At 42.8% G+C, this 24,678-nt stretch overlaps 3 protein-coding genes across 5 annotated transcripts in view; 1 reads left to right on the top strand and 2 right to left on the bottom strand.

Annotated features, from left to right (window-relative positions):
* Window positions 1–2,193: 2,193 nt before the first annotated feature.
* On the bottom strand, window positions 2,194–8,318 carry LOC149981212 (uncharacterized). Its single transcript, XM_090184217.1, has one exon. It carries the CDS (start codon window positions 5,916–5,918, stop codon window positions 5,289–5,291), a length of 630 nt encoding a protein of 209 aa, XP_090040343.1. The 5' UTR covers window positions 5,919–8,318; the 3' UTR covers window positions 2,194–5,288.
* A 12-nt stretch (window positions 8,319–8,330) lies between these two features.
* On the bottom strand, window positions 8,331–17,909 carry wnt7ab (wingless-type MMTV integration site family, member 7Ab). The gene is made up of 4 exons (XM_021615541.3): window positions 17,508–17,909; window positions 16,520–16,746; window positions 13,182–13,453; window positions 8,331–10,126 (listed from the first exon to the last, which is right to left on the bottom strand). The coding sequence occupies exons 1-4, from the start codon at window positions 17,576–17,578 to the stop codon at window positions 9,644–9,646; spliced, it is 1,053 nt and encodes a 350-aa protein (XP_021471216.1). The 5' UTR covers window positions 17,579–17,909; the 3' UTR covers window positions 8,331–9,643.
* Window positions 17,910–18,909: 1,000 nt separating this feature from the next.
* The window catches only part of fbxw12 (F-box and WD repeat domain containing 12), a 34,561-nt gene continuing 28,792 nt past the window's right edge, over window positions 18,910–24,678 (top strand). For all 3 annotated transcript variants that reach the window (XM_090184215.1, XM_090184216.1, XM_021615540.3), the window contains exons 1-9: window positions 18,910–19,123; window positions 19,368–19,405; window positions 22,429–22,598; window positions 22,697–22,821; window positions 23,035–23,241; window positions 23,332–23,496; window positions 23,611–23,836; window positions 24,005–24,186; window positions 24,479–24,609. In XM_090184215.1, coding sequence (XP_090040341.1) covers window positions 19,028–19,123; window positions 19,368–19,405; window positions 22,429–22,598; window positions 22,697–22,821; window positions 23,035–23,241; window positions 23,332–23,496; window positions 23,611–23,836; window positions 24,005–24,186; window positions 24,479–24,609 — 1,340 coding nt within the window. In that variant the 5' untranslated portion in view covers window positions 18,910–19,027. The remainder of the gene's footprint in view (window positions 19,124–19,367; window positions 19,406–22,428; window positions 22,599–22,696; window positions 22,822–23,034; window positions 23,242–23,331; window positions 23,497–23,610; window positions 23,837–24,004; window positions 24,187–24,478; window positions 24,610–24,678) is intronic.

The raw sequence follows: 24,678 nt of genomic DNA, 5'->3' as shown, positions 1-24,678 counted from the left end.
ATCCCCAACAGCACACATTTTTGTTGTAGCCCCACACAAACATACCTGATTCAACTCAGTGAGTTGTCCCTCTAACACCTGCCATTACTTGTGGTGTTAAACCATCCCGCTCCTCCCATTGAGATGCTACTGTAGCTGGACTACCAGACTACCAGCTGGACTACTCTTCCTGTAATCAGAGATCAGTGCTTTTGAAGAAGTATAATTTATGATGGAAGTGATAGCACTGGTATCTGTGCTGGCTGACAATACTCAACCTCTCTTTTTCATCTGAAGAAGACAGTGGTGCCAATAATTCATAGTGATAAGAGTATACCTTCCCCCCTGTAGGACGGGCCTTTCAATAGACACATCCTTCCACACCGTCTCATTTATTAAGCCTCGCTCTAACCACCCTGACATGTGCCACTAATGTCTTCCTCTCCTCAGTGCATGTCAGAGGGGCTGGTCTCTTGATTGCAGAACAGCCTCCAGTCTTAACACTTCCTGTCAGAAACCCCTCATGGGGAGTTTGGAACTGTCTAGCTCTTAATGCAGTGTCACCGTTTACCAGCCTGTGGTTGTCATACTCAAATAATGTATGCCTAAATACCAAGTACTGTAATTATGACTCAACATCTCTTTTTCATGATTGATCATGTCCATCCTAATGATACAGACCCAGCTAGCACATTTGGTTCCTTTGAAGTTGTGGGAACATAAGTTTTTGGTTTCCCATCGGTTCTAGGAGCTAAGCCATATGTTTCCTGACCGGTTAAACTAAACATATTTTAGAAGTCAAGATTTTGACTGTTCTGGGAACATTTATTTTTAGGTTGCAGGGAGGTTCTGAGAACATTTTATTCCGGTTCCTTGAAAGTTATCTTTGAAGGTTTTATTAACGCACTGACAACGGAAATTATTTGGAGGTTTTTGAATATAATAACACCTTATTTTGGGTTACTTTTGTAAACTACAACCACAGATAGGACACATGGAAATTAATTTCATAAGGCATTAATCATGCAAACACATTTATTTTATATTGCGACATAGCATCAGTGAGATTCAAACCTATAATCTTATGTTCCTATCCATTGAATTAGTCCACTGTGCCACCAGGATGGGGCTGGTGTGCTGTGTTTTTTTTTAACGCATACAAAGCTGTTCATTTTATTCCATTCAAACAGACCCTATTTCAAAGGAAACAAGCACTCATTAAGGGTTCAGGTGTGGCCCACACACACATGAACACACTTAACAAGACAGAGGACAGAGAGAGTTTTGTTGATGCTGAGAACGGAGTGTTTTTAAACACAATTCTTAGATCGTTCTCTGAACATGACTGAAGTTTTCTTGTGTTTTTTATGGAAAGTTTTCTGAATGTTCCCAGAACAATTTGAGAACATGACATTAAATAAAACCTTGAGGAAACCTGTAGGAAACGTTATGCTGAAGTACTGAAACTCTCACAGAAGAAAATTGTTTCTTAACATTCTCTGAACTATTTGAGAAACTTCCCAATGTCAAACCAGTTGGAGAACGTTCCTAGAACATTACCAACATTTTTATTACATTCATTTTAGGAAGTATGCACCATTCCCAGAAAGTTGTGGGAAAGTTGTATGCAAAATAACCATAAGACAACTACGCCTTCACCTAGCTCTAAGAAACATATGGTTCTTAGAATACATCAATGGAATCATTCTGGAGAGACAAACTAACCTCTGATTAGTGTCTGGATGATACAATTATCCTCTTCTCCCCCATCTCTCTCTTTATCCTCCATCTTTTGTCCCGTTTATTATCTTATTACCATTACTTAGGCTGACCTCAGAGCAGTGCATCCAGCTGTGGTACTCTGCCCCACACAACAACCTTTGGCCTCCATCTGAACTGTAGAACCATCTAGAACTGTCACAAGGGGCCGTTCCCACACTGGACCTTATTCAGTACACTGTTACATGGTGGATACGGATATTTCTTTGAATAGCCTAACAACCAGTCCAGTGTCTCTAGAGAGAATGACCGGAGGTACCACTCATCAGAGCTCTTCTCTACTTTCAGCTGTTTACAGCAAACACTTGCCCGATTATTTACAGGGAGGGAATCGGGAATGTAGAACTACTCTGGAGGGAAGATTCTCCCCTTAACAGATCTACTGTTATGTTTCTACTCTTTTATCATTTGAATTCTAGGGTGATTTTCAATCTCTTTTTAATTGGGCAGAACACATTTTCTCTGCTAACAGATTGTGTTGTTACAGCTAAATAAGGCTTGGCTCTGAAAACACCTACCAAGTTGAAATTCCCCTGTTATTATGCTGTTTGAGGATCCCATGTAGCTCAGTTTGTAGCACATGGTGCTTGCAAATCCAGGGTTGTGGGTTCAATTCCCACAGGTGACTCATATGAAAATATATGTATTCACACTACTGTAAATCACACTAGATAAGAGTGTCTGCTAAAATATGAAGTTGAAACTTGCCCGAAGTGTTCTAGGTTTTCAAGAATTGTTAGCACACATTTGATACCTACGTGAAGGTGTTGTGTATCAAACAAAATACTTTAGAGTATAATTTAGGGTGAACGTGAGGGTGTTATCCATCGCTTGGCACAGGATGAGTAGAGGATCAGAAGATGAATGATATAATAGCTCTGACCACACGGTTTAGTTATTTAAACTGGTAGCATCAGCTCAAATTGTTTCATGGTTCCCTGCAATGATACATTTCGGAGCAAGTCCGGGCAGGTAGCAAGATGCTGGAGGAGAGAATACCTTGCAACTCCTTCTGAACCCCTCAGCCAAGTGACAGGGTTTGGAAGCAATGACACCATCGGTAAAGAACACACAGAATATTTACTTCACAATGACTTATTTGTGCACCTTTGCTCGTCATTCCTTAAGCAGGTCATCATCAGCACTTGAATATCAAAGAAACGGGACATTTGATATGTTTATGAATATGCACGTAGTCGTAAGAGTATGAGTCTATGTAATTAAAACGTGGAGAAGATTTGGCTTAGTCTCAATTGGAAGCTTGATACTGTTCCTTTCTTCTTCCCAGATCACAGGGTTATGTGTTGAACCGGTGAGGTGAAGCCTATTTGGAGAGGGCTTTTGTAATCCGTCGGCAACTACTGACAAAAAAGTGAGCCTGCGCGACTCTGAGGTTAGTTATGAACCTGTTGCACTGTCAACCAAAGAGGAAAAATCCAACGATAGGAGATTACAGTTTTTATTGTTTTCAGGGCAGCTTGGCTTGCTGGCTGGCTGGCACGTTGCTGGAGGAAGATCAGGGATATTTCCCAAGAGTCTCTGAGTTTAGTGTTTTTGTTCAAAACATCCCGTGTCAGGATGCCCAGGACGTCAGCGGATTACTGTAAGCTTGACTCAGGTGACGTTGTCAGAGAGGGGCAGGCATGAGGGTCCTCCATAACCTACCCTGTTTCAAACCACTCGCAGAGAAAAAAAGGAAAAGTATCATATGGGGCCGCTCTGATCTTTTGAAGATACTGCATTATATTCCACAGCTCATTCACAATCATCAAAGGCAGTCGTTAAACAGTGCACTCAAAGGTCTCATTTCTCAGATGCATTACTGTGTCCTGATTACATATTTCAGGAGCTTTCTCAACCACAGGGGCTGTTAGAACGGGCCAGTATTCTCCACTTGAATGTCTCCTTGAAAGTCCCCTAGAGAGCTGATACGACCTCTGTCAAGGGCTCTTACTGATTTTGTTAATGCCACTGACAATACCAGGAGGCTATCATGCCAAAAGTGTTTACATCTGAAATCAGATAGAGCATGGGAAGCCAGATAGACCCTGTGAGGGTTGCTTTGAGACAAACAGTGGAGGATCTCTCTTGTTGGGAGTGGATATTGTCGGCTATCTCCCGCTTCGATCGCAGGGCCTCCAACACCACGCACACACTGTTAAGAGACTGCACAATGAGCTATGTGCCCATATCTCAGAGAGATCGCATAAAGAGAGCCTTGTGCTCTGCAATTTACTGCTGCGGAGCTCAGGTGCTTGTGCATGTCCCAACCAGAGGAACAACAAAAGTATGACTGACAGAATCTTGTGTCAGAAGATTTATGGACAAAGTGAGAGAGCGAGAGAGAGAGAGAGAGAGCGAGAGAGAGAGAGAGAGAGCGAGAGAAGCAAATGTTCTATCTCCTCCCCTCTCCCAAATTACTGTCTTTACTGGTGTCCTATGAGTGAAGTGCTTGAACCCAGCTAATTATTGTTCTTACAAAGTCTGGTTTGTTTTGAATTAAGCTTATATCCAATTCCTTTAAACTTTTATGCTGTGAAGTTGTGTCACCTCCCTTTACCATAGATGTATTTTTATACATAAGGTATGTAGTGATAAACCGTACAAGTGACCCTAACAGAAAAAAACACATGATTTCACATTAAATTTCACATGTGCAATCATTTGAAAACATGTGTTTTTGAAACACTCCACGTGATCACATTACAACGTGTATTTTCATCAAAAGTGTAACGTGCGCTTTACCACATAACACGGTGCCTGACCAATACCACTCTCCTTGCCGTGAGCAAGGGGAGTTAGCTACGCCAACCTCCCCGTGTGCCCCGCGTGGGCTTCCCTGTCTTCCTTGCTTGCCTTGACCTCTTGTATAGTTGCCGTTCCTCTAATTCCTCGTATCCACGCCGTTCCGCTCTAGCTGCTTCTATCTCCTCCCTTGGATGGTGATACTCTCCAGCCTGCGCCCAGGGACCCTTGCCTTCCAGTATCTCCTCCCATGTCCACTCCTCCAGAAAACGCTGCTTGGTCTTTTTGTGGTGGGATCTTCTGTAACGTGCGTTGTTTGAAGGAGACCAAGGCGCAGCGTAATTTGTGGTCATCGTATTTATTAAATGAGAACCAGCAACAAAATAACAAAGTGAAACCAAATGAATGTACCGTACCGTAGGCTACAAGAACTGTACAAAAACAAGATCCCACAACATAGGTGGGGGAAAAACCTACCTAAGTATGATTCCCAATCAGAGACAACGATGGGGAAAAGGCTACCTAAGTATGATTCCCAATCAGAGACAACGATGGGGAAAAGGCTACCTAAGTATGATTCCCAATCAGAGACAACGATAGACAGCTGCCTCTGATTGGGAACCACACTCGGCCAAACACAAAGAAATGTAAAACATAGAATGCCTACCCCACATCACACCCTGACCTCACCGAATAGAGAAATAAAACGGCTCTCTAAGGTCAGGGCGTGACAGTCCCCCCCCCCCCCCCCCCAAAGGTGCGGACTCCCGGCCGCAAACCTGAACCTATAGGGGAGGGTCCAGGTGGGCATCTACCCTTGGCGACGGCTCTGGTTCGGGACGTAGCCCCCGCTCCACCTCTGACTCCCCCCATTTTGGTGGTGCCTCTGGTGCAGGGACCCTCGTCGCCGACCCCGGACTGGGGGCCCTCTCCGCAGGCCCCGGACTGGGGACCCTCGCTGGAGGCTCCGGACTGGGGACCCTCGCTGGAGGCTCCGGACTGGGGACCCTCGCTGGAGGCTCCGGACTGGGGACCGTCGCTGGAGGCTCCGGACTGGAGACCGTCGCTGGAGGCTCCGTGCCATAGATCCTCACTGCAGGCTCCGGGCCATGGATCATCACTGGAGGTTCCGTGCCATGGATCATCACTGGAGGTTTCGTGCCATGGATCATCACTGGAGGCTCCGTGCCATGGATCATCACTGGAGGCTTCGTACCATGGATCATCACTGAAGGCTTCGTGCCATGGATTATCACTGGAGGCTTCGTGCCATGGATCAACACTGCAGGCTTCGTGCCATGGATCATCACTGGAGGCTTCCTACGTGGAGCCGGAACTGTCTCACCGGACTGAGGAGACGTACCATAAGCCTGGTGCGTGGAGCTGTCACAGGGCTTACCAGGCTGGGGAGACATACTGGAGGCCTGGTACGTGGAATCGGAACAGGTCTCACCGGACTGGGGAGATGCACTGGAAGCCTGGTTCGGAGACACAGTGCGCAGAGCCGGCGCAGGATGTCCTGGGCCGAAGAGGAGGCCAGGCGCGCTGAGCCAGCACCATCCATCCTGGCTGGATGCCCACTCTAGCCCGTCCAATGCGGGGAGCTGGAATGTATCGCACCGGGCTGTGCACGCGCACTGGAGACACCGTGCGCTTTACCACATAACATGGTGCCTGACCAATACCACTCTCCTTGCCGTGAGCAAGGGGAGTTAGCTACGCCAACCTCCCCGTGTGCCCCGTGTGGGCTTCCCGGTCTTCCTTGCCAGCCTTGACCTCTTGTATAGTTGCCGTTCCTCTAAATCCTCGTATCCTCGCTGTTTCGCTCTAGCTGCTTCTATCTCCTCCCTTGGACGGTGATACTCTCCAGCCAATCTCCAGGTAACACAGGTACTACCCCTGGCATAAGAGTGTGTGTGTGTGTGTGTGTGTGTGTGTGTGTGTGTGTGTGTGTGTGTGTGCGCACATGTGAGTGTGTCTGTATGCTTGTGTTTGTGTGTTTGTAAACATTCATCAAAAGGGTCCAAACCCTCCACTACAGAGTGACATGGATATTACACCTGGATGTTTTGGCAGTGACATATTCGTGTTTATGGAGAAACACAGCTTAGCGTATAATTAGTAATGCTGTGATCTTATAACTTGATGTAGGGTTTCTGGCTTACTGTATGCCGTGATATCAAAGAACATGGGATTTGGGTTGATGAAACGGTGTGTGTGTGTGTGGGGGGGGGGGGTGTGACTGTGTCTTCTGTTGTGGTGTAGATCTGACTGGGGTCACGCTGCAGGTGGATCATACATACACACATGTGTAGAGTTTCTTTGGGTCACTGGATCTGTCTAGTGGATAGGTGACGATATGACTTTAACAGCACCTCGTTAAGTCAGCTCTAACATAAGGACACATCATTCACAGTCTAGCCAAGCCTGAGATTCTCCACAGTCATTTAAAGGTTAGCTGAAGACATGACTAAGTGAGTGTGAATAGGTCTAAATAGATTACCCATATTAGATCCTCAGATATGTAAAGAGAGGGAGGTCTTCAACACAAACCCTGGTTTAACTTTAACCAGAGTGTTTAGGCAGCTGCCTTTCTTATGCGGGACTCTGTTGAAGCATTATTATGAACGCTGGGAAGTTTTCTGTCAATCAAAAATATGTCACAGTTACTACCCTCCTTCACTCCCATGTTCCTCTTCAGGGGTCATCAAAAGCAATATATTCCAGGGTCCTTTTAGTACAGGTACTTTTAGTTAGCTGGACCCTTATATAATTAGGCCTGTAGTGCTGATCTAGGATCAGGTCCCACTATCAATTCATTATTATCTAAAATACAAAACTGATCCTAAATCAGAAGTCCTACTCTGATATGCTTTACGAATGCGGCCATGATACAGAATATTACATCAGAAGATTTTATTTGGGAGAGAAAGAAGGGCCCTCACCATAGGAATGTAAGTGGTATACTCAACATTGGTGAAATATTGAGCTAGGTGCCAAATTCATTGGGACCAACTTTTGCGTTGACACCTTTCTCTCCGTGTTCTAGTTATATATGGGGAGTGGAAGCGGCCGATTGTGGGCTTGAGCATCGTTAACATTTCCTTGACATGTCGGCCGGCATCTCCTGGAGACTGCCTCACATTTTCTGGGGCGCAGAGGGAGTTGCTGTAGCAACTAGCGGCTTTAAGAGTGAATGAAGCAGATGTGCTAGTCATCTATCAACAGACAGCTCCAACTCCTCCCTGCCCGAGCAAGTCATCACCGCCATGACAGCCAGCCCGACCAGCCTCATCAATTACACCAACACCCTACCATTAGTGCACAAACGCTTTTCTCCTCCGCTACATTCATCCACTTCCTTCCCAGTCTGCAGGGCCAAGATGGGCCCTCAATTAAGCCTGAATAACTTTGCCCCCTATCCAGGAATGTCTTTCTTTCTTTTCCGCTACTTACTTCACGGATTGCAATCATAAAGTGAACCATTTCAGTGATTGATTTAACTCAAGGCATGTTGGCCTACCCATGATCACCATATGATAATCTATGTTCTTTTAACTTCATTGTCTTTAGTAGATAATAGCTTGCTCAATGTGGCGTGTTGTAGCCTAATGGCAGCATTAAACTGTCATACAATACAATCAACTTAAAGTCCAAGTAATAAACCCCATAGTTAATGAATGTGTAGTTAACATGTAATTAATATGTAATAACAGTGTGTTTTAGGGACCGGGCTAGATTCAGGCTGCAAATCAGAACCAATTTCAGCTGCCTGTTTTATCATGCAAGGTAGGGTTGGTAGTGAAATGAAACCCTCAGAGTCATGGTTTGTTAGTCATATCCTGTTCCTGTATTCCAACCATACCAGTCATGAAATGCAGTAAACAGAGCAGTTTGAACACAGCCATATACTCACAGGGATAAACTCAGGGTTCCAATCACATGCAGTAGACAACAATGGCAGTGAAGTGACACCAGTGGCAAAAAACACAAGGATTTTACAGAGGGATAAAGAGGGAAGAGACTTGAAATTGAATTATGCCAGAAGAAATAGTATAAATAAGACATTCATATAAAAATAGGCTTTAACAAAATATACTCTCTTTACCAGTATTTACCAAAAAGAGTGTCTGTCTGGTTGAATATGTCTTGTTAAATTTAGTCAGCTTTGAGGTGAGCATTGTCATTTAACACAGACAGTAGTGTTGATGCCCTTAGACCACAGTGAGTGACTCTCCAGACTAGCAGCAAACAGAAGGAAGACTAAAGCCACATCCGAAATGGCACCATAGTCCCCATATAGTGCACTACTTTTGGTCAGAGACTCTATGAAGGGAATAGGATTTCAGATTAGCCCAAACTCATGAGAAAGTAAATGTCAGTAGTCTATTACCAGCCTAACCTGGAACAATATGAGGGACATAATATTCCACAGAGGAAAATTCCAGGCTGACTCATTCCAGTGTATGACTGTATGTTCTATGTTTGATTGCAACAAACAAACCAATAACAAACTCTAATTGGGGGAACCACCCATCATCTACACAATTAAGACTTGCTCCATAACGGACAAAATCAGTAGTTTCTTTATAAAATAAATTAATATTATTATTGTGTCTCTAAATACAGTATGTTAAATATTCCAGATGGCTCTTTCATTTCATTTGTGCATAGCGTGTCCTATTGAGCTACAGGTACAGAGAACTACAGTAGTAGCACAGTCCAGCATTATATCCAGCATTGATTCATGGTGAGCGTTGGAGAATCCATTAGCTCTACAGTCAACAGTAAGTAGCTAGTACACATCAATCTAGGTAGGCAGGCAGGTAGGCAGCTCAGTGTCTTATAGTTCATGACCTGAGGCTGTTCCATCCTGGCTTCCAAGACACAGTGTTTCCCTTTATGTTGATGTTTTGCACCATCGCACACAGCTCCTTATGTCACCAGCGAATGCAAGCATCCCAGTACATGTATATTGAGAGGGGAGGAGGAGCGTTGTGTGCAAACAAAATCGCTGTTGTTCCATCTTCTTAGTTCCTCAATGTCTATTTCTGCAGAGACAGCCTCTATCCATTAGTTTAAAAAAATCCACTATGCACAGACACACAAAGACACACATCTGACGGTCCAATAAATATTGTCATTTGCAGGTGTACACCTCTGTCCTCTCGCTGCAGGTGTTGCACTTGACGTAGCAGCACCACAAGAACTTGCAGTTGCACTGCCACACGCGGGAGTACTGGTGTGTGTTGTACCCCCGTCCGCAGCACATCAGGTCACAGCCGCTGATCTGCTGCATAACAGTCTTATTACACAGCCGGCCTTGCGTTCCAACACTGCCCGTCATCGGGTCCGCTTCGCAGTAATTAGGGGACTTCTCCATGTACACCAGGTCTGTGTCCATGGGTTTCCGGTAGGAGTAGAGCTTCTTGATCTTGAGGAATTTGGGCCGCTTGTTGCGGCTGGCTTTGACCGGTTCCACGTGCACAGCATGGGCGTACTTCTCTTTGAGAATGTAGCCGAGCTCGCGGAACTTGGGAAGTGTCGTCCAGCAGGTTTTGGTGGTGCAGGAGCCCGAAACACCATGACACTTGCATTCCAAATGCATGTTCTTCTCCAGGATCTAGACACACAAACAACCGAGAGAGAGGTTACCTTTACAGACCTGGCAAACCATCTGCTGAAGGTTATATTACTATACATGAGTAAGTCACTGAAAAAGAAAAGCCTCTGCAAACATACCATACTATTATGTATATAATGAACTTATATGTTTATTGTCATAATAACCTGAAAATGATCCCTCTAAAATCTAAACATTCTGCATTGTCCCAAGGGTCAGTGGAGGTTGAAGTAAATGATAGACCTACATAATTTTGATTGTTGCAATCCCATTGAAAACAGCAACATAGCACGGTGACACACACTGACACTCAGGTATGTTAAAGTCTAGGAGGTGGGTAACGTTGTACGCACAGTGCAGCATTAGATCAGCAACGAGCTACTTGTGAGGTTGAATACAACAGCCCTTTACAAAACAGTAGCTTTGTACAGACTGTACACAGAAGCCATAATGCTGGATCAGGTTACGTCTCCTCGTGTGTAGTCACAACACAACACGGTAAGGTCAGGATTGACTGCACAAGCTGCTGAATGATGTGGATATAACTGTTAAAGCCTGCTCCGATGACTATTACAAGTGTCTCATACCTGAAAAGGCACAGCCAACACTATAGCTACACTACTTGTCCCATTTCCTTGAACTAAAATGTATGAGGAGCTTGTTTGGCATTCTACTATCTTCATACTAGGATAGATGGAGATTTTGTGAGTTCCCGCAATCAATGAGTGAAAAGTGAAGAAAAAAAAACGAAATAGTGAAATGTCGTATAAGAAAAATATATATGGATTTTCCTTTTCCACAAATGCAATTTGATTCTAGAATCAATAAAACAAATGAATTTTAGTGCCTTGTACTGAAAATGCATACAAATGCAGTTAGCTTTCTGTGGTATACCAGACAACACTTGGCTTCCCAGCTACTAATCCCTCAGCAGCCCTGTGACCAACACTTGTGACAGGCTTTGTCTGGTCGTATTGGACCTGGGGGCTGTGAACTGCGCTCCTTCTCAGTGTCACTGCGTTGATTAGCATAAATAAAGGGGGGGGTGGACAACTATCAAAACAGAGAGGCCATTTATTACCAAGGATACGGAAAAAAGAAAAAACCCAACTGATAATCGGAATCCACGAGTGTAGCCTGTTTCACTGTGAGAGGCAATTTAGCTGTCTAGATAAGCAGGGCTGAATTCAGGCCCCACACAGAAAGGCAACAGTGAGCTGTTGAGCACAATGTGTGAGTGGAGGCTTTTCAGTCTGTCTGGGTACGTGTTGGTGGTTTGAATCAGGCCTCTGTGGCACAGAGAGAGACGAGAGGGGTAAGGCTTGACTCTGGAGGGAGAGGTGCTTCTTTCCTCTTCACTAACTCCAGTGTACTGCTAAGGAGCCTCGCCCAAGTTGTTTGGCACAATTATTCTGCTCATTCTTTGACCTCCAGACTTGCTGGAGTCTCAGAGCTGATCTAGTATTTGCTGCAGCCATGGATGCACAGTAGCCTTGATCTGAGAATGTGAACATTACCTAGTCCCTGATCCATCTTGGTTGTTTCAAGGGATTTGCCATAATGTGAGTCATTGACAGACTACAAATCCTACAAAACACTAGGTGTATCACACAAGTTAACGTAACATCTCTGTTAGGCAGGTAATGACTTCCAAGAGACATAGTGATACAGTAGATATTATTCGACAATACTAAGTACCACACAGCAACCCATGGCACAAGACTATTACACACGATAAGCGCTTGGCTCTAGGATATCAGACAAACCAAGGAATTTAGGAATTGCGATAAACAGTAACTGTATCCTCTCTCAACAGTGCAGATCATAGGGGAGCAGGCTAATGCCTTTTTGTACAGTGTCAATCTGTTTTCAGCCCAGAGATCTGGGTCGTAATAAAACCCTGCCACTTAAACTGCTCTTCACCTCTAAAAAAGCTTCCCTTTATTTCACTGCCTGTTTAATCTTGGCCCCAATACCCAGATCCTTGGCAAGGTCCAGCCACTCCCAAGCATGGTGGAGACTACTAAATCACAACAACCATGGTTACTGAGGCCTAGCCTATATTCGGTAGTCCGTGTAGTTAACCAACACTTCGGTCTCAGATTTAGATTCGGTCTCTTCTCTGTAAGGCTGGGATTACACGAAACAACTTTCACACAATTTTAGTTGCAGTTGCAAGTGACATAATCTCAACCAACTTCGCTGTTACATGAAGCAACTCAAACGCGCTAAAAATTGCATGCAACAGCCAATCAAATTTAAGCTGCTTGTTTGAGAATTCTAATTTCACCCGATGTCATCTGCTGTATTACACCTTGGTTTCACAAATAATTTGTTTATCCAACATTTGGTTATTGTAACAGCAAGGACGTAGAAGAAATGCAGCCTGTACAATTTAGCTAGCTTTTTAAACGGAACCTTTATTTTACTAGGCAAGTCAGTTAATAACAAATTCTTATTTACAATGACAGCCTTCCGGGGAACTGCCTTGTTCAGGGGCAGAACGACAGATTTTTTTTTACCTTGTCAGCTCAGGGATTCGATCCAACAACCTTTTAGTTACCTTTCAACCACTAGGCTACCTGCCTCCCACAAACACAGCTAGCTAGCTAGGAACAAGCTAACCAAGCTAGCAACGAACTAAGCTAGCTACAGTAGCACAGTTCATGGGGGACAATTTCAGCTGTGTTGTGTAACAGCAGCCTAGCCGTTTAAGTAAACTACAGCACATGTTAATCTTCAAGGAACTATCTCCCGATTACAGTAAAGACATATAAGAGAATAAAGCAATTCATCCAAAATAATCTATTTTAGTTTTCTTACCACAACAAAAAGTTGTATTTTTGTTGTTGTTGAGTGAACTACCCCCAGATTTAGCTGTATTTACCTTTTTTTTGGAATGGTCCTGCTTCTTTCCCACAACCTAATGAAATATTCCGGGATCCAGTTTAGGTCTGCTAGATTACATTTTTACCATCAAAATGCATGCAGCCGTCCATCTAAAATCCTTCCCTATGGAGAGAGAAAAGGGAAGAGGAGTGACGTGGTCACGTACCTTGCGTCCCACTTCGTTGTTGTGCAGGTTCATGAGAGACCTGGCATTCTGTTTGACCTCTCTGGCGTCCACGAACACCTTGGAGAAGCCCAGGCCGTAGCTGATGTCTGCTGAACAGCCGCCCCACTTCCAGCCCTGGCCTTTACTGTAGAAACCCTGCTTCTCCGTGTCACAGCTGCAGTCACTCAGGTTCCCCTGAGTACAGGCTGCAGTAATGGCGTGGGCAACGCCGGCCGCTATGATGGCGTAGGTGAACGCAGCCTCTTTACTGCCTAGGAGGGAACACAGTTGGGACTTAGTATTTAGTATGCTTAATCATTTTAATGTGTAAACTGGTGTGATATCTGGGAGATATCAGATGTCTGGGAGAATTCATATTTTTTGTATGGTGCTACAGCTGTTTGTTTCACAGCTTGATAAATGGCACAGGGATGGGGGGGGGGGGGATCTGGATTTCCATGACATACTTCCGTCTATATGGTGTATATCAAATATACTGTATACTGTATGTTACAAAATAGCAACTTGAGAGCAGTTTAACCATTAAGTGTCAGTGCTCATGTCAACATATTTGTCAAACAAACCACTCAAGGACTACAGTCATCTGAAAACTGACCTTGAAACTGGCCTGCCTTAGAATCAAAATGTCTGTAAACTTCCTAGTCAATAAAGTAGTATGAATGAGATGGCTGTGGAGAAGGATGAGCTATTGATCAGCTTAGAGCTCGGTACGCACTGTGTATTCTTGCAGGGAGGATCTTGATTCAGAGGTTATCTCTCCCATGTCCACTGAACAAATCATTTACGCACACTGGGATGTTTGAATTATCAGCATATAATTAAAGGTTAACCTGTCATGATTGAAAGAGTGAGCTTCTTGTTAAAAGTTCTTAGTCATAGCATCTATTTTAAAGTCCAACACGCTATGCAAATAGAGAACTGGGAAAATGGCTTAAACCAATACCAATTTTTACTGTACAAGTGCATCCATGTGCCATTTTCCAATATGTTTGTTAAGTTTAATGTTATCTCCTGATGCAAACAAATGGGTTTCAGTTATCAATATTAATCGTATTATTAACCAAATTGTAATTCTGTGTATGCATGCATATGGAGTGAAATACCTGCATCTGCAGTTCGGTATATACAAACAACCAGCTACTGATGGCAATATCCATTATATCTATGTAAACAAACTACTCCACATTTCTTCAAAACAAACATGATACCTTCCTCTGTACTTCCTGGTGAACCCAGATTCACTAGGTGCTGCTGCCCTGTTTTTGATAAACATCTATGATCTGCGCCCTTGCCATTGAAAGAAAACCTCATATTGAGGCATCAATTATGTGGACGTTTTTATAGATTCGATGGGCCCCGAGCCAAAAAAGAAGGTGTGCCGGGCAGTCAGTTCTAACTGCTCCGTTGTTAATTTTTCCCCAGGAGTCCCTAGTGCATTGGTTCAAAACAAAGGATGGCAGGAATTCTTCAGTACTTTGTCATGAGACCTGAGTGGAAAGACCTAAACGCAACGGAAGCAATGCTTTATCCTGTTTTAAGTGAGTAAGTAGTAAGAGCCATATGCAAATTGAATACTCTCATTGCACCAAGTGTAGAGTAGTTTCTTTTAAATAAGTCACATCAAATGTTATTTTAGTTTTAACTTTACATATGTGTGTTGGTTGATCTGCAATGCACAAACTACTACAGAAACACTAAAAACATTAGATGCACCTTGCACCCCAGCAAACAGAAACCCTATACAGGCTGCCTTTCTTTGGCTGCCACAAGCGAGAGTGTGCAAGCTCCACCCAACTCACGCTAGACATCAACAATGGCATTCATTTCTAACCTCTAATCTGATCAGTGAAACCAATCTATTTTGCATGGTTGTCTATGCCAGACTCTTCAGTGACTTAAAACACTCATTCAAGAAGAAAACATTGTGAAAGACCACAGCTTTCACTTGAACAGCAGAAAAGGATTATGCCCTTCACACCAACAGCTGTAAAGAGCTTTTCATAGTGCCAACCAGTAATATTATGAATCACCATTGAATGCAATAGTTGTGGATTTATAGTAATACATTGTATGAAGGTCTCTCTAGTCTAGCTGCTTGATGGTTAGAACACGTGTTATATTACAATGCTACTAGCTATTTGTTGTGTGTGACTCTACTGAACAGCCCAAATCCAGGTTGGGATAGGATACAATCCTAGATTACGTTCTAGTTGCTCTCTGAATATGCAACAATCTGGTGAGTACCACAGCATCTGCACAGATTAGCCGTCTACTGTTGTGATATTCAGAGTAACTGTAACTGCACAGTCAGTATAGTGATAATATGATGTAATATTATGCACAGGAGAATACCCCAAGAAGTCCTTCAGACAACTTCAGGGCATGTGTGATAGGCACAACATGGAAACGTTTTGAAGCAGAAAAAGAAAACTGAACATGTTTCTTTGGAAAGTTCAGCTTCCAGTGGACCAGCCATGAACCTGCACCTACAGTAGGCCATCCCTGTGTCCCCAAAGACATCCAAGGCATCCATCAATGCTGTGAAACCTATTGCCTAACCAGGTAGCTACAGTACTTCATTTGAACTTTTCCTTTCTTTCATCACTCCCCTGTGTATGTTCAGCTCAGTATTTAAAGCTTGTATTCCTCTGTACTTTCTATCTACTGTAACTTATACCCGTGGTAAGATCGCCGTCTTTACAGTGAGAGCCACAGCACCCAGTGAGAGAGAAGGATAAAGACCAGTGAATATATGCCTCGGGAGACTACGCTGACCTGAAAAGACAGGCTGTCAATGTTCACAAGAGTTTTGTTACAGTGCTGGATTCTGATACCTTTTGGATTTGTTAAGTTCCCATCCTTTCTCTCGCACTCTGTCTCTATCTTGAAAGACCAGGGTATGACACAGCTTCAATCTGTTCACCAATTATGAGCATTTACGTTTTGAGGAAAAGTTCCCTGTCAATACTTCTAGTGTATAGCCTATGGGAAACTGCTCAAATTGAACTATTGTAATTGCCACCACATGTTGTTCTCAAATGACACACAATAACCTTCCTCCAAAGTCCATGTTGTCAAGGCACACATAATGTGTCATCCGCAAATGACATTCAGAAAAGCTAGGAACTATTTGTGTCAACTCTCATTGGAGCAGATATGCAGGCACTCAAAAAGATACGGGCCATTTGGCTACATGCGCCACAGTGCGCTATTGACGCACAATGAACCTTCAGGCCTATATAAACATGGGGACATTTCCAGTGATGAAATTACATTTCAAAATGTTCTAACCAAACTTTAATTGATTTGCAACATACCCACTTTCAACTCTTTTCCGAAGACCGTCCGTTCTCCAAGCGCAGAGCAGTTCCAGCGCCCATTTTTGAACTGAAACTGACACTCGTTTATCCCCATTTGTGCTCCCTCTCCGATGACGATAATGGCATCCGGGCGACTCTGACAGATTATCCGCTGTCGGGGAGCCAAACCGGGAATCTTGTTACAGATTATACTCGCACCTAGCGCGACCACCGATGAAAAGCCACTGTAAGGGTATAATAGTTAGACATTGAATTACTTTTTTTTTTTACCCATATAACAATGGCATATTGTAGTTTTGTGGCTATTTAAAGAGAAATTACTGACTGCCAGATAACCATGATAAATGTAGTATAGGCTTTCAATGTCCTATAGGCTATACAACGGTGTTTATTAAAGCTTTATATCCTACATGTTTATAACGTGAAAAAGCGATTAACATTCATACAATTTAAACGCGCACTTATTGTTTTTATTGTCTAGAGGAGGTTATAAAAACATATGGGCTGTAGAAATACGAGAGATAAGTGGTGAGAACACGGTTTATTTTAAACACAATTGTGCTGTCTTTGAGTGAAATACAAGTGTGTCACAAAATATGAAGGACACATCTGAAGCCATCTCTAATTTATAAATTAACCCGGAAACCATTTATTTGATGTGTTGCCTATAGATAGGCAAATAATTCAGAATAAACCTTTGTCAGGTGGTTTCTAACTGTAAAAACTCAAACTCTATATGCTTTTTAGAACAGATGAATGAAACTCTCAGACATGATGACGGGTCAATGTCAAATAAGCAATGGACATAGTTTAGTTAGATGAATAATTATAACAATTTATATACAGTTTAATTTATAGAAATGTAGGCTATGTCTATTCAAACAAACTTCACACCGAAACTTTCTGTTATAGGCTACTCTTATATTTTCTATTTTTATTTTTAGGAACACGGGCTACCTAATGAACATGCCAATGACAAACTCACCCGATTTTCAAATAGACAATCCCAAGGCAAAGCAAAACCCGAAAAATCCAGCGTCTAGTTTTTCGACTCATGGTGCTTCCACTCTCAGCTTCATGCAGTGTGTAAGAGAAAGCGATGAATATATATTCTCCCGATAGTCACTGTCCAAATTATCCAAAATTACTTCAAGTCGGTACAAACGAATATCCCCAACAGATAGGCCAATTATGTTATATACTAGGCTAGTCTTAGCTGTAGACTAATGATATCCGTAAACTCCCCTACGTGGCCCCTTTACTGTGCCGTTTTATCATTGCGAGGGTGTCACAGGTAAAACGGAGGATGAGCAAGTGCTGTAGTGCGATTATCTCCTTCTCACTGTGTTTTTTGCTACCAGCAGGATCTATATAGGCTATCTGGTGTATCTATCTGGGGCGTGTTCAGAGAAGCCATGGCATGGAGCCCTACTCTGGAATCCCGCCTGGGCTGAATCTCTCCACAAACTATTCCAGTTGTGTCAATTCACCTGCTCATTAATTGCTCATTAATTAGCGTTCTAATAAAAACAACACAAGCAGTGGATAGTGATGGTTGTCAATATCAAATCAAATCAAATCGTATTTGTCACATGCGCCGAATACAACAGACCTTACAGGGAAATGCTTACTTACAAGCCCCTAACCAATAATGCAATTAAAACATATATATGAATAAGAATAAGAAATAAAAGGAACACGTAATTAAAGAGCAGCTGTAAAATAACAATAGCGAGCATAAGAGACTGTAGCAGCAGCATTATGTACAGAATAAGTAAAAAAACAAGTTACAAACAACGAAAAAAACGACCGAAAAAACACATTCGGTTAGGAGCACGTGAAACGTCAGCAATCTTTTCCGGCGCCAAAATAAATGTGTGACTATAATGAGAATTAATGACTTTCACTGAAGTCGTATGATTATCATTGAATAATACTTTGAAATATGTAACTACAAAAACGATTTGACATTTTCTGTCTATTTTGTATATGTTTTGTTTCCTTTATATGCTTACTTCAAACATGCATTTTATGGGTTTAAAACTAATCTAGGCCTAGGCAATATTTTGTACTTGATGCACGCATGTAACTCGAACTGCGCGCAAAAACTCAAATTGAATTGCAAGCATCACATTTCATTGCACTCACTTGATAAATTGTTCACATAACCTACTGGGCATTAAACAATGCCAACAAATGGCCACCTTTATATATAGTATGTTGGCACAACATTTCTACACGATTTGCTTAGCTGTGAAAGCTACTTCATCAAGTGTCCAGTGTGTCTCCTCTGCATTACTGCTTCGGAGATGTTTGTACCCTTTATAATAGCGCCATCTGCAGACAAATAAGTATTGGTAGTATTGAAAAAATAAAAATAACGGAAATGAGTTTTGTCCTTTCAGCCTCCCCGTAGCCTATGTAGAAATTGCGGACAAAATATTGATATTTCGCTGATAGTCTTACCTCACAGCCAGCAATACAGTATAGCTGTAAAACGTCGAAATGGATTATCATCCTTACCTAACTAATGATTGCCTAATTCACATTTTCTCTTTTTTTAAAGAAGATGACTTAATTCGAGCATCAAGTGTCTGTAAGGTAAGAGAGTCACAAAAACTTGCGGAAGTAGAGGTATAAAATCTGGTTACGTTAAACAGTTCTGAATATATTCTCTATTTTCTGTTATAGTGTTCCACATATTGTTCTTTTGTCAAGCGGTTGCTTTACTTTGAAACATCATATTATTAGTTTGCAATATATATGTTGATATATTTATTTTAATAACTGGACTGGTGTGACAGCCTATCTTAACAACCCGATACCTTGTGGCTTTTGTATCTAGGAATGGCAAGAAGCAGCAGAAACACCTTGGTTGTGGCGGTGAGTTTGAGGGTTTTACCCACTGATCAGTTTTACTTACCCATGTCAGAATGAATAATATACTGGGTGGGTATGAGGTTGGTTTAGATATGGGTGAGGGCGAGAGTGTGGTTGGGCATTTGCATACTTTATTCACTATACATTTGCATAGATTATTCATCAATGTCTCTTGGCATGTTTTTGACAATGTGGTCAGCTGCATCATATTTGAAGTACAGTGCCTCCGGGAAAGTATTCAAAGTAAAAATGCTCCTTTACTTTTTCCACATTTTGTTAGGTTACAGCCTTATTTTAAAATTAATTAAATCGTTTTTTCCCCCCTCAATATAAACACAATATCCCATAATGACAAAGCAAAAACAGGTTATCAGAAATGTTTTCAAATGTTTTTTTATTATTATAACGGGAATATCACATTTACAGTGCCTTGCGAAAGTATTCGGCCCCCTTGAACTTTGCGACCTTTTGCCACATTTCAGGCTTCAAACATAAAGATATAAAACTGTATTTTTTTGTGAAGAATCAACAACAAGTGGGACACAATTCATGAAGTGGAACGACATTTATTGGATATTTCAAACTTTTTTAACAAATCAAAAACTGAAAAATTGGGCGTGCAAAATTATTCAGCCCCCTTAAGTTAATACTTTGTAGCTTTATGTTTTGGATCATTGTCTTGTTGGAAGACAAATCTCCGTCCCAGTCTCAGGTCTTTTGCAGACTCCATCAGGTTTTCTTCCAGAATGGTCCTGTATTTGGCTCCATCCATCTTCCCATCAATTTTAACCATCTTCCCTGTCCCTGCTGAGGAAAAGCAGGCCCAAACCATGATGCTGCCACCACCATGTTTGACAGTGGGGATGGTGTGTTCAGCTGTGTTGCTTTTACGCCAAACATAACGTTTTGCATTGTTGCCAAAAAGTTCAATTTTGGTTTCATCTGACCAGAGCACCTTCTTCCACATGTTTGGTGTGTCTCCCAGGTGGCTTGTGGCAAACTTTAAACAATACTTTTTATGGATATCTTTAAGAAATGGCTTTCTTCTTGCCACTCTTCCATAAAGGCCAGATTTGTGCAATATACGACTGATTGTTGTCCTATGGACAGAGTCTCCCACCTCAGCTGTAGATCTCTGCAGTTCATCCAGAGTGATCATGGGCCTCTTGGCTGCATCTCTGATCAGTCTTCTCCTTGTATGAGCTGAAAGTTTAGAGGGACGGCCAGGTCTTGGTAGATTTGCAGTGGTCTGATACTCCTTCCATTTCAATATTATCGCTTGCACAGTGCTCCTTGGGATATTTAAAGCTTGGGAAATCTTTTTGTATCCAAATCCGGCTTTAAACTTCTTCACAACAGTATCTCGGACCTGTCTGGTGTGTTCCTTGTTCTTCATGATGCTCTCTGCGCTTTTAACGGACCTCTGAGACTATCACAGTGCAGGTGCATTTATACGGATACTTGATTACACACAGGTGGATTGTATTTATCATCATTAGTCATTTAGGTCAACATTGGATCATTCAGAGATCCTCACTGAACTTCTGGAGAGAGTTTGCTGCACTGAAAGTAAAGGGGCTGAATAATTTTGCACGCCCAATTTTTCAGTTTTTGATTTGTTAAAAAAGTTTGAAATATCCAATAAATGTCGTTCCACTTCATGATTGTGTCCCACTTGTTGTTGATTCTTCACAAAAAAATACAGTTTAATATCTTTATGTTTGAAGCCTGAAATGTGGCAAAAGGTCGCAAAGTTCAAGGGGGCCGAATACTTTCGCAAGGCACTGTACATAAGTGTCTCTCGATTGGGTTCAATTCCAGGCTCTGGCTGTGCCACTCAAGGAGATTCAGAGATGTGTATCGAAGCCACTCCTGCATTGACTTGGCTGTGTGCTTTCAACAGCTTGTTGTTCTGTTGGAAGGTGAACCTTTGCCCTAGTCTGAGGTCCCGGAATGCGATGGAACAGGTTTTCAATCAAGGGTCTCTCTGTACTTTTCTCCGTTCATCTGTGCCTCAATCCTGACTAGTCTCCCAGTCCCTGCTGCTAAAAAATATCCACACAGCATGATGCTGTCACCACCATGCTTCACTGTAGGGATGGTGCCAGGTTTCCTCTAGACGTGATGCTTGGCATTCAGGCCAAAAAGTTTAATCTTGGTTTCATCAGACCAGAGAATCTTGTTTCTCATGGTCTGAGAGTCTTTAGGTGACTTCTGGCAAACTCCAAGCGTGCTGTCATGTGCCTTTTAGTGAGGAATTGCTTTTGTCTGGCACTCTACCATAAAGGCCTGATTGGTGGAGTGCTGCAGATATGGTTGTCTTTCTGGAAGGTTCTCCCATCTCCACAGAGGAACTCTAGAGTTCTGTCATATTGACCATCGGGTTCTTGGTCACCTCCCTGACCAAGGCCCTTCTCCCCCAATTGCTCAGTTTGGCCGGGTGGCCAGCTCTAGGAAGAGTTTTGGTGGTTCCAAACTTCATCCATTTAAGAATGATGGAGGACATTGTGTTCTTGGGAACCTTCAATGCTGCAGAAATGTTTTGGTACCCTTCCCCAGATCTGTGCCTCATCACAATCCTATCTCGGAGGTCTACGGACAATTCCTCATGGCTTCGTTCTTGCTCTGAGATGCACTGTTAACTGTGTGACCTTATATAGACAGGTGTATGCCTTTCCAAATCATGTCCAATTAATTTAATTTACCACAGGTTGTAGAAACATCTCAAGGATGATCAATAGAAACAGGATGCACCTGAGCTCAATTTTGAGTCTCATAGCTAAGGGTCTGAATACTTATGTAAATAATGTATTTCAGTTTTATTTTATTTTAATACATTTCTAATACGTTTTACTTTGTCATTTTGGGATATTGTTTGTAGATTTTATTTGATCCATTTTAGACTAAGGCTGTAACGAAACAAAAAGTCAAGGGCTCTGAATACTTTCCAAAGGCACTGTATATTCTATATAACACGTATATAATAATAATAACTGTATATTAATGCCTAGTAATCTATCCCGCAGAGAAATGTGTCTGCAGCGTTGGGGTTTCTGTAACATTGCGGTGCTGGGCTCTGAACATGGGAAGCAGACTTGGAAGAGCTACTTCCTGCGTCGCTCTCACCTGGAGCTGAAGATGACCAAGGGCAGGTCCGGTGGGGACTACACCTGTAAAAGCTTGAGGGGACACACAGGTGAGCATACAGCCTCTTTCTTTCTTTAGAAAGGATGGAACTGTCTTTGGAAACAGTATTTAGATAGCTGTATGGTCTACAACATCTATATCTTCCAGGCAGGGTGGTTGGGTGTGTGTACCTGTCAGGGAACTCTCCCCAGCTCCCTGACTTCTGGAGCTCTACCCCTACTGTCTGCAGTTCATCCTCAGATGGTACAGTCCGTGCCTGGGATGTCCAGCAGGTGAAAACAATACTACCCTTTTATACTTATTATGAGGCTTTATTTACCAGGCTTCAGAGCGCTTTACATTGTATGTAGGCTACTCATCCTACCCACCACCAAGGTGTAGCACCCGCACTTCAGTAGCCATATTATATGGTCTACTGGTCTACACAAAGCAGGATTTGCAGTTAGCACTTAGGAAATGGTGTTTCCTTTTCCCCTTTTAACCAGGGGGTACAGCTGTGGTGCAGCCCTGTTCAGAGTCCTCTGACTGGGATGGTAGCTGACGGTGGGCATGGTGGGGTCATCACGTCAGATTCCACAGGGCTGCTCAAAGCCTGGGATGGTCAGAGTGGACAGGAGATGTCCTTCTACTCCTCAGCATCCCCACAGTGCACCTTACTGCCCTACAGTTTGGAAGGCAGCTCTTTTCTCTCAGTGAGTACCCAAACAGCCAACCATGTCTGGTTGGTTGCCAGATCAATATCTGACTTACGCATAATACATAACATTTTTCCTTTTCACCAGGTGGGGACCAGTCAAGGCTCTGTCCATACTCTGACTAGCCCCTCACTGTCAAAGCTGTCCACTCTGGTGGTGTGTGACACATTCAAAGTAAACCTACTCCTGGCATCGCCAGACAAGAAATGGATCCTAGCTGGAACTACAGAGAATATGGATATGAGTCCAAAGGTAATTGTAACAATTGGCATGTTTGTCTATAATAATTATTGTGGATCCAGAAGTCCTGAAAAGTAGTAATGTTTCATCGTTGTTCAAATGTGTATTGTGTTGTTTGACTGGCAGGTGTTGTCCAGTCAGAGTGTGACGTGTCCCTCAGAGGAGGAGGATCCTCTGTGCCAGTGTCTGCCTGTCTCAGGCTGCAGTGCTGCTGCCTTCCTGCCCTCCCAGCCAGCCAGACTGGCCACGGTCCACTGCAAGGACAACTCGCACTCAAACACGCATCACAACAAGGTCCTCTCTGTGTTCGACGTCATCATAAAAAAGACCAGATTCAAGACAGAGATCCAGGGTAAAGTGTCAAGTTGAGACGTTTAATATCTTCATCTATTTAGATTGTCATTACCTGTTACGTTAGCAAGCTTGTCCCCATGTGCCATTTTGTCAGTTGTACTCATTTTTGTGGTTATGCTAGAAATGGAGCGTTGGCCTAACTTTCACAGATGTTCTACTATTTCAGTTGAGCAGGTGGAGAAATTCGAGTTGGTATTTGAGGGCAGGGCTTCGGACATCCTTCTGGAAGGCAAGGGAAGCAGCACTCTGGTTGTAGCTGCTCACAGAGAGCTGAAGGTCTACACTGTGAAAGGAGAACTCCTCTGTAGCTTCAAGGACCATACTGAACCTATCTGCTCTATTTGTGTGGTATGCTTTTCACTCTTATTGTGCGTATGGACTACTGATAGTAGTAATTACGCATTGGAATTTATATATTGGAGTTCAAAGCGCTATACATAGTATGGGGAAAACTTCAGTGTTCTAGATAATATATTCCTCTTGATTTATTTTTTAAATAGTTTGTATCTTACCTAGCAGAATATCCCTTGGGATATATACCTTGTGGTAAGAGTGTGTGGGAATTGACGTTTATGTTTATATGGTGCTCAGGGAAAGGCCGTCCATGAAAAGTATCCTAAAAGTGAGGCTTTTCTCTCAGGATAGTTTCCGTGTAGTCACTGCTTCTCGGGACCTGTCCTTAAGAGTGCTGACGTGGAAAACTGACAGAGACAAAGGGCTCACACTGGAAAGTCGATACCACTTATTGGGAGGCTCTCACTCCATGTCCAGGTACAGAAAGACATTTCTGTCTGTCAAGGAAACAAATGGTACATTCTGGCTCTGTATTTAAAGTTGGAT

This window comes from Oncorhynchus mykiss, chromosome 9 (assembly GCF_057628025.1).
Source record: "Oncorhynchus mykiss isolate SJ-2025 chromosome 9, ASM5762802v1, whole genome shotgun sequence".
Classification (NCBI taxonomy): domain Eukaryota; kingdom Metazoa; phylum Chordata; class Actinopteri; order Salmoniformes; family Salmonidae; genus Oncorhynchus; species Oncorhynchus mykiss.
Note: the sequence above shows the minus strand (reverse complement) of the source record. Positions and strands in the feature narration are given on the sequence as shown.